The sequence below is a fragment of the Sebastes fasciatus genome, chromosome 12, assembly GCF_043250625.1.
Source record: "Sebastes fasciatus isolate fSebFas1 chromosome 12, fSebFas1.pri, whole genome shotgun sequence".
In the NCBI taxonomy this organism is placed as follows: domain Eukaryota; kingdom Metazoa; phylum Chordata; class Actinopteri; order Perciformes; family Sebastidae; genus Sebastes; species Sebastes fasciatus.
Window position 1 is genome coordinate 4,007,417 of NC_133806.1, and position 13,419 is coordinate 4,020,835.

The 13,419-nt window shown below is 36.9% G+C and overlaps 1 protein-coding gene across 1 annotated transcript in view; it reads left to right on the forward strand.

Moving 5' to 3' along the window:
- The window catches only part of LOC141778417 (uncharacterized), a 153,609-nt gene that overhangs the window by 38,474 nt on the left and 101,716 nt on the right, over positions 1-13,419 (forward strand). Inside the window, exons 15-24 of the mRNA XM_074652666.1 lie at positions 2,114-2,157; positions 3,055-3,334; positions 5,927-5,967; positions 6,119-6,404; positions 6,781-6,824; positions 7,129-7,251; positions 7,658-7,943; positions 8,643-8,671; positions 9,077-9,362; positions 12,980-13,008. Coding sequence (XP_074508767.1) covers positions 2,114-2,157; positions 3,055-3,334; positions 5,927-5,967; positions 6,119-6,404; positions 6,781-6,824; positions 7,129-7,251; positions 7,658-7,943; positions 8,643-8,671; positions 9,077-9,362; positions 12,980-13,008 — 1,448 coding nt within the window. The remainder of the gene's footprint in view (positions 1-2,113; positions 2,158-3,054; positions 3,335-5,926; positions 5,968-6,118; positions 6,405-6,780; positions 6,825-7,128; positions 7,252-7,657; positions 7,944-8,642; positions 8,672-9,076; positions 9,363-12,979; positions 13,009-13,419) is intronic.

Here is a 13,419-nt window from a genome sequence, read left to right on the forward strand (position 1 = left end):
TTCTATTTCTTTTCTCTTCAGAGAAACAGCATCCTTCACTGATCCAGAGAGTGAGTAATGACACGTCACTCAGCTTTCATTCAGCAGATTAAAAATCATCTACATCTTGAACATTATCATTGATAATGCACACAATAGGTCCTATGCATAAATGTTATTTACCAATAATATTAATAACTTGTGTTATATCTTCCTCTAAGGGAATATATAGTATGTTATTTTTGATTTGAGAAATTCACAATATTTGAAAAAAAATAATAATAAATAAATAAATAAAACAGTTTTAAGGGATAAAGTGAGATAAAGTAAATCAACTTGATGTTGCTAAAGAAACGTACACGTACAAGCAGTTTGTAGAAACAGGTGTATGTGATCAATTGGACAACTGTTATTGATGGTATCATTACCGTGTGTGATAAAGCTGATGTACTCAGCACATCCACATTTCTGAAACACATTGATGAGATGCAACCAGAATAATCTGTAATCATCCCAGCTGAGAAGTTTTTGCACTTTTGCCTCATGAACATTTCCTTTGAATTTGCCAGGTGGAAACGATGGCGTCTGTTATAGAGCTGCTTTTGGAAACACTGAAAGATTCAAGTGACAAGGAGCTCCGGAGGTTCAAGGATGCCCTGAGTAAAACTCACTTTGACAGACGTTACTCAAACATCGTGTGGAGGCAGCTGGAGATGAAAGACATGCAGGACACAGTGTTTTTAATGGTGCTGACCGACGGCCAACAGTCTGTGGAGAGGACCAAGGAGGTTTTAAAGAGGATGAACAGGACTGATCTGGTGCAGAGGTTGTCAGACAGCAGCTCACGACCCAAAAGTAAGACAATAAAGACAAAAACATTTTAAAATCATAAGTTTATAAGCTTTATCTTCTGGTCTTTACATTATAAATATTGATTATATTAATGTAAAAAAAAAATATTTCAGGAGATGGGCAAAAATATCAGTGGTACATTATATGTAGCTGTAGGTTTGTGTGAAATTCTGTGTTGACCTCTTTGTATTGTTTTTTTAGTGAAAGTATTGCCTGATGCCAACTCGTTTTTATTTCCTTTCATTCTTCTCAGAAAAACACTCTGTGGATGAACACCTGTCTGCACTGATCCACAAAGTGAGTGATGTCATATCTGTCTGATCATACAGAGTACAGCTTGTATTCAATAAGATGTAGGTTTTAAATCATATCAACATTAATGATGATAAATTAAACCAAACTCATGATTTAAATCAAATGTTTCTCACTGAACTGAAGCTGAGATTCATTTGAGCTCAGTAATGTTGCTATTATCAATTCATTGTATTTCAAAGACTTAAACAAAATGCAAAACATGAAAATAAGAAAGTATCTTCATTGTGCTGCCACCTGTTTGTACAGTTAATTCAACCACAACATCTGATGTTAAGATCAGGTGGCTCATTTCAGTTTTTGGCAGCACAGTGACAGAGTTACAGCCTGGAAATACAATTAAAAAAACATTCAGGTCACAGATATTAAAGAGTAGAAGGAAAAAAGAATCATCCTCTACTCTAACAAACAGATAATTATCAGTAGCTCAGGTGAAAAAACACATCTTAAAACATTCAAATGTCTAAAATAAGGTGCAAAATCTAATAAACATATTTTCCTCTATGAACATATACTTGAATGTTCCAGGTGGCAACAATGAGGGCCGTTAAAGAGCTGCTTTTGGAAACACTCAATGATTTGAGCTCCGAGGAGTTAACGCAATTCAAGTGGTTGCTGCAGTTCACGTTCTTCCAGAGGAACCTTCCACTCACCTCATGGAGTAAACTGCTGAAGTCAACCCGGGCAGACCTGGTGGAGATGATGGTGGGGAAGATGGTGCAGATGTGTGGTCATCAGTCTGTGGAGGTGACTGAAGAGATTTTCATGGACATGAACAGAACTGATCTGGTGCAGAGGCTGTCAGAAACCAGCTCAGGACCCAAAGGTAAGAGAAAGAAGCAGAAACTGTTTCATATAATACATATAAACATATAACATATACTGATGAATAAATACACAAACACAAAAACTGAACATTATAAGCTTCACATTAATTCCCATCATTCATTTATATTTCCTTTCTCCTCAGAGAAACACTGTGTGGATGAACATTGTCCTGCACTGACCCAGGAGGTGAGTAATATCACATCTGTCATTGTCCATTGTCCTTATTCAGCTATTTTGTGATTTATACATTATTATTACATACTTAAATATATATATATATATAAAAATAAAAATGAAGCAGTCCAATATTGATTTGTTGGTTGATTACCATGGCAATGGTCGAAGCTTCGAAGCATTTGGGTCAGGCCTAATGAATCTCAAGTAGTTTCAGGTGGATTTTATGATTTTAAGCTCTTAAAAGTCTTCATCTGTACTGAGAGTTAATGTTTTTTTTTAAATTTATTTTTCTTAATTTTATTTCTGTGAAGCCACATTATTGAGTTATTGAATTGTTGTTTATCCCTCTTGTTCTTGGGGTTACACGGGGTGGGGAGGGAGCAACAGAGAGGGACATAATATGTATTTGTACATTGGATTGTTGGACACTGATTGTTTTGTACATTGAACATTTTTTAATAATTGTTAGTGACAGCTCTACTTTAACCACTTCAGCTTTCATTCAATAGATGTAGATTCAACATCATCCTCATCTTGAATGTTATAAATGATGAACAAAACCAAATTCCTAATTTTCATCAGAAGGTTTTTTCAGAACTGAAGCTGCATTCAGTTTGTCTTGTGTTCACATGAGGAACGCCTTAAATAGGCAATAAAACAAAAAGTCATGAAATAGTTAACAGAAATAAAATCATTAAATGACTCATCAAGAGGATAAAAGAGAATCACCTTGATGAGAAATGTACACATGTAATCAGATATAGCTATGATATAGCTGATGTACTCAGTACATCCTCATTTCTGAAACACAGACATTGATGAGATGTGACCAGAATAATCTGTAATCATCCCAGCTGAGAAGTTTTTGCACTTTTGCCTCATGAACATTTCCTTTGAATTTGCCAGGTGGAAACGATGGCGTCTGTTATAGAGCTGCTTTTGGAAACACTGAAAGATTTGAGTGTGAAGGAGCTCGAGAGGTTCAAGGTGGTTCTGAGTGAAACTGACTTTGTCAGAAGTAACATCCCGTGGTGGCGGCCGATGATGAAAGACATGCAGGACACAGTGTTTTTAATGGTGCTGATCGGCGGCCAACAGTCTGTGGAGAGGACCAAGGAGGTTTTAAAGACGATGAAGAGGACTGATCTGGTGCAGAGGTTGTCAGACAGCAGCTCAGGACCCAAAAGTAAGACAACTAGTCTTTAAGCTATGTCTTCTTCTCTTTACATTATAAATAATATATCTATATATATAATAATATATATGAAGAATGGAATATATGTTGGAAGAGGGGACATGACTGTTGAGATGGTTTAAAGGTCATATTGATAACGTTTTTATGTAGATGAATATTATTTTAAAAATAACACATCCACAGAGCTTTTAGAAAGGTGCTGAATTAGGGCTGTCAATCGATTAAAATATTTAATCACGATTAATCACATGATTGTCCATAGTTAATCGCAAATTAATCGCACATTTTTTATCTGTTCAAAATGTACCTTAAAGGGAGATTTGTCAAGTATTTAATACTCTTATCAACATGGTAGTATATATACATATTATCCAGAAACCCTCACAGGTACTGCATTTAGCATAAAACAATATGCTCAAATCATAACATGGCAAACTGCAGCCCAACAGGCAACAACAGCTGTCAGTGTGTCAGTGTGCTGACTTGACTATGACTTGCCCCAAACTGCATGTGATTATCATAAAGTGGGCATGTCTGTAAAGGGGAGACTCGTGGGTACCCATAGAACCCATTTACATTCACATATCTGGAGGTCAGAGGTCAAGGGACCTCTTTGAAAATGTAGCATATGTTTGGAGCGTTATTTAACCTCCTTTGCAACAATTTATTATGACATGGTTGGTACCGATGGACTCTTCAGGTTTCCTAGTTTCATGATGCCAGTATCTTCTCTCTAGCTTTAAAACTGAACCCGCTACAACCTAAAAATCACAAGTTGCGTTAATGCGTTAAAGAAATTAGTAGCTTTAAAACAAATTTGCGTTAACGCGTTATTGCGTTAACCTTTACAGCCCTATGCCGACTAAAAGTCTGAACTGTGAATTAATCATTTAAAAAATGTTGACAGGTCCAAAATGAATGTTTGGTTTATCTCTGTGGAAGATATCTGACATTCAGTTCCCACTTCTAACAAGGCTTGTGAGCCAATAGTATAACGGCGTTGGTGTCACGTGGTATCTCTGTGTTGTCAGAGATCAAGTTGCCAGTTAGTGAGGAAGAAAAGCGGATAAATGGCTGAGTTTGACACTCGTGTCTCCATCAGGCTGCAGAATAAGTGAATATTTATTGTGGCAACAAGTGACAACTGAGGCTAGCACATATTAGCTGTCTTGGTTTAATCCTTCCAACAACAACAACAATCTATATAATTACAATTCGGCATACATTCAGTCGGTGTCTTGTCATAGTTGGGGCCGTGGTTTAGGGCGGAGTCTCCGTGGGGGAAAACAATCCTTTTCCCCCACCTGGATATGCTCGGAAAGCGTGGTTTTTAATATCATAAATTTTCATACTAAAGTGCCATGTCTTATATAGACTCCTTGTCCTCACTCGACAAAGAACGTTACGTACAAAAATTCGACAGAATCGGAGTAGATGATTGTCCATATCTTATAAAAGACTGGACAGATGACCCGACTAAATGGCCTGAAGTGTCATTCCCAGATATGTTCTGCTATCTGGTTGAATCGCCTGATAAGTGACACTATTACATTTACTCAATATATGATGAATTAAACGTACCTTTATAATATCAATACCAACAGCCATATAATGTTATGATGTAATAGACTTGAATATCTGAGTGAACTCCATGCAGGTTCAAGACAGTAGCAGCGCTAATTTTACTCAAAGCCATTAGCCTGTTTTGACATGCGACATCACGCAGGGCTTTACACACAGTGCATCCTCAAGACCTACAGGTCCTTGGAAGCTCACAACTTCTTCACCAGTGGCTTTGTGGGGTCGTACTCCATCACAAAATGTCGATGTCAGACACTGATCTGTTTCATTGTGATGTGAAGCCATCCTGGAGGGTGACAGATACAGTCTGCGTTGGTTCAGGGGGCTCACTGAACCCCCTAGAAATGCATCCATATGTTTTATAATGAGGTAGAACTAATCATTTATTGTAATAATGAATAATATCGACCTTGTTGTGTCTTCTTATTTACAGAATCACAAACCAACAAGATAAGAATATAGATTTGTGGTATTTATATTTACTTATAGCCTAATAACATCGGACACTTTCTGTCCACTCATTTTTAAATATGCACTTCTCTTACGCGATGTAAACAAACCACGTACCTATCAGCTGTACGGTCCAGATCAGACTAGAGACGTTACCACTTAAAAGATAGGGGAGTAGTACTTGCTCTCTTCCAACGTTTGTGTTTTTTAAACAGAAAACACAGGTTTTAGTCTGCGATATTTACTGAAAATGACAAAGAATACAGCCAACAGTAGCCTCAGTAAACTATCAGGCTCCTGGTGATCTCCCTCCAGCCTGCTGTCACCTTATTCAGGTGTTTGTAGTGAAATGAGGAGGTGTCGTATCAGATAACTCCTCATTTCAACTTCACTAATCAGCCGTTCCTCATCCGCTGGAATGAGGAATAAATAGAAACTTTTAAGTGTAATTTTGTGTTTTGTAAATTTTAGAAAAGGTAATGTTGCCTGATAACAATGTTTATTGTCAGTTGTTAGATCATCACTCATGACTTTTACCACTTTTCTCCTCAGAGAAACACTCAGATGAACACCGACCTGCACTGATCCAGAAAGTGAGTAATGTCACATGTCTGACTTCAGACAACACAGCTTTCATTTAACAGATGCAGGTTAAAAATGTGGTCATCTTTAACATTTTAAATAATATTAAGACCCAAAGTCACGATTTACTTATTTATGTTATGAATGTATTGATTATTTCAGGTCGCAACGATGGCAGCTGTTAGAAATCTGCTCTTGGAAACTCTGAATCCTTTGAGCAACGAGGAGATCAAGAAATTCAACGAGTTCCTGCAGTCGATTGTCCCACAGAAGAACCTCCCATACATCTCATTGACGTTGAGTCTCACATCAGACAGAGCAAACACAGTGGATCAGCTGGTGAGGACCTGCGGCCGGCAGTCTGTGGAGTTCGCCAGGGAGGTTTTACAGAAAATGAACAAGACTGATCTGATGCAGATGTTGTCAAAGCCCAGCTCAGGACTCAAAGGTAAGACTGTCACATCACATAATCACGTGTGTCTCATGAATGTCTAATAAATACATTTTATAATTCATCATGAAAAAAAGTAAAACTGCTTCAAAATCTGTGTCATCAGCAATGTGAATTATAAAAAGCTGTTGGCAGGATCAATGAATTAATTAAACCAACAACAGTCACACAGAATATTATCAGTTTAATGAGTTTAGTATTTGCTGCACGGCTTTCGTGTTGGAAAGCTTTAGATCGTGGAGGTGTTTATGATTTGATGTGAATTTGTTTTATTTCCTTTTAAAGTAACTGAGCCTTATTGAAGTTGATTTTACTCTCCATGTCAAATTAGATTATAATCCTCTGAGTCATTTTAAATGTCTTTTCTCCCCAGAGAAACAGTCTGTGGATGAACATCAACCTGCAGTGTCAGAGAGAGTGAGTCTGACTTTACACATCACAGCTTTCATTCAATAGATGCAGGTTGAAAACCGTCCTCATCTTGAACATTTTAAATGATGATACAAACCAAACCTAGTGTTTTAAATTGGATGGTTCTCAGTGTTAAGGTTGAGCTCTTCAGTAATAATGTTATCCACTGATGTTATGATAGATTTACTGCTCTGCTGCTCTACTACTGAAGATAAGAACAAATATCAAGTTATTTGTATTACCACCACCAAAGCAGGTTATGTTTGCAGCTTGGTTTGTCTGTTTTTCCATTTGTCTGTTTGTCTGTCAGCACGATTACAGAAAAACTGGCCGGATTTTCATGAAACTTGGTAAACTGTTGTGGTATGGGCCAAAAACTCAGGAAAGGGCATTATCTGCAGAGGTTGTGAATACACCATCAGCGTTGACGGAGGTCTGTGCTGTCTGAGTGTCATTCTAGTTTGTTATATTTAGCCATTAAAACGAGTAGAGAAAACACTTTCTTTTAACCACTGTTACAAAAATAAGGATATGTTATGTCAGATCAGGTGGTAGTAATCAGTTTATAGGAATTAAAGGGAAAAGGGAATCATCTTTTGCTTTGATGTTGCTAAAGAAATAAATACACATACAATACTTTGTAAAGAAAACAAGGTAAAACACAATCAATAGAACAGATATTAATGTATCGTCTTCAGTGATCATGCAGAAAAAACAAATCTTATTACATCTACGCTATGTCTAAAACACTGACACTGATGAACGGCAAAGAAATACATCTTTAACTGTCCCAGTTGAGAAATAACACATTTGCTTAACATATCCTTTTAATTTTTCAGGTAAAAATTGCAGCTGTGAAACAGATTGTTTTGAAAACACTGAAGGATTTGAGTAACAAGGAGCTGAATAAATTCAAGCGGTTGCTGAAGTTCACGTTCTTCAAGAAGAGCCTCCCATACATCCAATTTGGAGTACTGTATTATGCAGACAGTGCAGATAAACTGGTGGATTATATGGTGAAGACCTGCGGCCAGCAGTCTGTGGAGGTGACCAGGGAGGTTTTAATGGACATGAACAGGACTGATCTGGTAGAGAGGTTGTCAGAGACCAGCTCAGGACTCAAAGGTCAGAGAAAGAAGACAAAAACTGTCACTTTACACAATCATGTGTTTCTCATAAATGTCTAATGAATAGATTTTATAATTCAAACTTTATTTAATCACCAATGAAAAATATGAAAACATTAAAGGGCGGGTAGCAATTCAACATCACCACATTCATTACTCTGACTGCAGGAATCATTGAGTTGAATCCTCATTTTGCAGCAGTGAATTATTTGTATTTTATTTCCTTTAAAAGAAACTGAACTTTATTTAGGAGGAGCAAAATATCAGGTACAATTTACAGTATAATACAGTACATCAAGACCAAATACTTTGACTTCAGATATTACCTTTCACTTGAATCAACACCTCTGTGACACACTATTATAATACAATTATATTATATAGAATACACACTATTATAATTTGACAGCATTGTAACTTAAATATTTTGACACAATTTGAGCATCATAATCTCTAAAGGTAGTATTTGTTGCAGGGCTTTTGTATCGGAGTCCTTTAGATTTAATGTTGATGATATGGTGTCCAACTTCTCTCTGATTGATTTTTATGCCAGAGCTGAGCAGGTTTTTTGCAATTAATTTTTCATATTGTGTTTTATTAAAAAAAGCAACACAATCTGACCAGAGTTGTTTATAGTCAGTAGTATAAAGTATTTATCAGTCAGTCATGAGTCATTTTCTATTTTCTTTCTTCTCAGAGAAACATCCGTCTAAACCGATCCAGAAAGTGAGTAATGTCACATCAGACACACGTCACACTACACAGCTTTCATTTCATTGTTACAGGTTGACCACGATCCTCATGTTGACGGTAAAGAGGTTTAAAAAGTGTTTAAACCAGAAACACCACAACATGTGATGAGAACATGTGATCAGGTGGCTCATTCCTGCTTTTAGTTGCAGAGTGTCAGAGAGAGTTAGAGACGGTCAATAAAACACAATCACTGATAAACAGTTCATAGAATGAAATTAAATGAATCATATGGTGCATCATTGAGCCTGATGTGGTTCATATTAGTTATTACAATACTTTCATGACTTAAATGCTTAACATGTATGCAAAGAAGTTAATGTGTCATCACTACCGTGGAGATGTGACATAAATGCCCTCTGACTACTTTGAATCCATCAGGAAGGAACCATGACACCAGTTCAGGAGAAGCTTTTGGAAACACTGAAAGATTTAAATGACGGGGAGCTCGAAAAATTCAAGCGTGTCCTGCAGTCCATTGAAATGGAGAAAAGCCTCCCAATAATCCCAAGACGGAGAATGGAGATGGCAGACAGAGTTGGAATAGTGGAGCTGATGGTGCAGACCTACGGCCAGCAGTCTGTGGAGGTGACCAGGGAGGCTTTTAAGAAGATGGACAGGAGAGATCTGGTAGAGAGGTTGTCAGACATCAGCTCAGGATCCAAAGGTAAGACAAATTCTACAAAAGCCGTCCCATTACACAACATCTTTTTTAATACCGGGGACGAAATGAAACGAAGATACAGAATATTTGTTGATGATTTTTTGTGTTCAAATCTTTCACACCAAGGCTGACACAAACATTTACATTCTGTGCACTCCATCCATTAAAGGTTTGCACCATCACACAATCATCGATTCATTGTTGTAGTCTTTGTTTTTACTATAATAAACCAACACACTGGAGACAGGCTCATTATACAAATTGTGCAATACTGCGTAGAAAAGTTACAATGTGGTCGCATTTCCTACGGGTAGCGCCAAAGAAGCATACTATTGTAGTTTATTACACGGCTTTCTTATCTGACGGTCTGTTATTTCTTTATAACAGACCGTTGCTATGTATAACAGACCGTTGCTATGTATAACAGACCATTGCTATGTATAACAGACCGTTGCTATGGGAGCAGTTCTGATCTCGGACTCTGGCGGACCGCTTTAAGTCCCTTATCCCTTACGTAAATGCTGAGCTTTGCGTTTGTTTTCATCATTCATAACTGAACTGAACAGTCTAAATGTTTTTATATTATGTATGTGTTTATTATGTGTATGTGTTGATGCCCCTCTGTTTAAGCTTTATGTATCCATAGAAAAATAGCAAAAACAACTAAATTATTGGCCGAGATACATGTGACTATCGCTTAGCTGTTGTTTCAGAACAACAACGCTGTTTGTAGTGTGTAGGGCGCGGAGCTGTCCATAGCACTGAAATGGAGCGGAGCAGAGGAGATCAACAGACAGACAGACACAGTTTCTTAGCCCGCTTAAAGACTGACTGACGGCAGGAAACACTCCACTGGGTGGATGGACTAGTTACCCTCTCCACACCATGAGGTGAAATCCTCACTACAAGAACCTCCCAAATTGATTACAATCCTCACGGTGCTGCATTTTTATAAACTTATGATAATCTAGTCTTAGGACATCTCTTGACCGCGTCGAGGCGCCATCTCACTCCCTCTTCCTGAGTGAGACTACAGACTGGTGACTGACTGCAGACAGAGAGCCGTACGATGTACCGAGTCAGGACTGAAAACTGGACTTATCTCCGGACCACCGCTGAACTCGCTAGCTAACGCTGGCAGCCAGATGGATCTGCGACCCATTGTCCGTTAGAACATCTAAAGTGAGCAGAGGAAACCCAGAGGAACTAGACTGTTACTGACAGCATTGTTTAACTCAATGAAATTGAATTCCATTGAGATAAATTATATTTAGTGAAACCAATGTATGTGCTGACACAGAATATCAAATCTAAACAAAATTATACCTGAGATGGAAGAACCAAATGACATTTTGAGGATGCATATTCTCATACATGTAAAATGTAGACCTTACACTTTTTGTTATAAAGTTAAAACTGTTGAACATTTTACATTTTCTGTAATTCACTAACTGTAAACACTTGTAGTTAATTTCTGCATAATTTGTGAGAACAATTTCTAAGAACTTTGCCTTGCCTCAGGACATGACACTGACTATATAGCGTGACTGCAACATCAACGCTCTTTACGTTAAGTGTGATGTTGGCTTTTATCCAGTTGTTTACTGTAATATATACACTATACTATATATACCATAGACAGTAATAATACAAATAAATAAAGTTATGGGACGGCTTCTGTTTTTTTAATCATATTATTTTTAGATGTCATGAGGCATCGTTACTTAAACAGCTATATAACAAAGCTAAATAACAGCCTCTGAGATGTAGTGGAGTAGTATAAGTATAAAGTAGCACAAAATGGTAATACTCAAAGTACACGTATCTCAAACTTGTACTTAAGTACAATACTTGAGTAAATGTACTTAGTTACTTTCCACCAGTGGTGATCAGTCATTGATCAGATTGTCTAGAACCCCAGAATCTGACTATAAAACCTCCTAATTTATCAGTTAGCCCGTCTCAGTCCAAAGTTAAAGATGTGCCTACCAGCACCTCTGAAGCTCACTAATTAACATTTGATGTCTTGTTTGTTTAATTGGTACAAAAAACACAAACTGTGGACAGACTAACCGTTCTCCCATGTTTCCCGTCTTTATGCTAAGCTAAGCTAACTGTCTCTTAGCTTCATGTTTAGCGTACAAACATGAGAGCAGCATTGATCTTCTCATCTCACTCTTGACAAGAAAGCCAATAAAGAGTATTTCTCTAAATGTCATCATAAAAAAAGACGAGAGCTTTACAGAATGTCATTTGGAGAATACGTCATCTCTTAACTATGAGATGTAGACCTTATTCTTTCAGATGAACCTTAAAGGATAACTTCAGTCTTTTTCAACGTGGACTCTATTTCATGTTTGTGTGTCTAAGTGACTAATGGGGACACTTTGTGAAATTGGTCCGGTATTGATAAACAAGCTGTAATGTAATCATTTGGGGCAACCTGGTACCGTCATTTACGTCCACTAAAAGGTCTTGTTTTTGCCACGGACAGGCTCAGATTGTTATTATAAGTGTCTGACAACATTATGGAAAGGATCCATTAGAACAAACAAAACATAACCTAAGGGCAGATTATGACAAGAAATATGTAAACATATCTGTTTTATATTGTACTGTATTATGTAAAAATAGGAAAATAGATCAGCTGGAGTTAACATGTTTTAACAGATCTTTTATGTTTGTGTATATTATAGGGCTGTCAACCGATTAAAATATTTAATCACGATTAATCATATGATTTTCCATACTTAATCCCAAATTAATCACATTTGTTCAAAATGTACCTTAAAGGGAGATTTATCAAGTATTTAATACTCTTATCAACATGGTAGAGGTCAAATATACTGCTTTATGCAAATGTATGTATATATTTATTATTGTAAATCAATTAACAACACAAAACAATGACAGATATTGTCCAGAAACCCTCACAGGTACTGCATTTAGCATAAAACAATATGCTCAAATCATAACATGGCAAACTGCAGCCCAACAGGCAACAACAGCTGTCAGTGTGTCAGTGTGCTGACTTGACTATGACTTGCCCCAAACTGCATGTGATTATCATAAAGTGGGCATGTCTGTAAAGGGGAGACTCGTGGGTACCCATAGAACCCATTTACATTCACTGATCTGGAGGTCAGAGGTCAAGGGACCCCTTTGAAAATGGCTATGCCAGTTTTTCCTCGCTAAAATTTAGCATAAGTTTGGAGCGTTATTTAACCTCCTTCGTGACAAGCTAGTATGACATGGTTGGTACCGATGGATTCATCAGGTTGTCTAGTTTCATATGATACCAATATCGTCACTCTAGCTTTAACACTGAACCTGCTACGACCTAAAAATCACAAGTTGTGTTAATGCGTTAAAGAAATTAGTGGCGTTAAAACAAATTTGCGTTAACGTGTTATTATCACTTAACTTTGACAGCCACTAGTATATTACAATAACAAATACATCTAAAATGAACACTGTTGGAAAATCAGACTCTACATTATATTATTATGTCACTGTTAAGGAGGTTTATCACTTTGGGAGGAAATAATTTGTATCATAAATGTTCATTCTGATGTTAAATTAATTACTGATAGATTTTTTTCTATTTCTTTTCTCCTCAGAGAAACAGCATCCTTCACTGATCCAGAGAGTGAGTAATGACACGTCACTCAGCTTTTATTCAGCAGATTAAAAATCATCTACATCTTGAACATTATTATTGATAATGCACACAATAAGTCTTATGCATAAATGTTATTTACCAATAATGTTAATAGCTTGTGTTATATCTACCTCTAGGGGAATATACAGTATGTTATTCTTGATTTGTTTTCTAACTTTGACAAGAGAGAGAAGTTCACAATATTTGAAAAAAAAGAATAAAGGAGTGTGTCTTACTTTTTTATATTAGAAGAAAAGATGCAACTGGTTAAACAGCCACTCTGTTGTAACATCAAGAGGTTCATTGCAGTTTTTGTAGCACAGTCTTTGAAAGAGTTACACCCAGGAAGTAAAATAAAGTCGTACAAACAGTTTGTAGAATAATCTGTAATCATCCCAG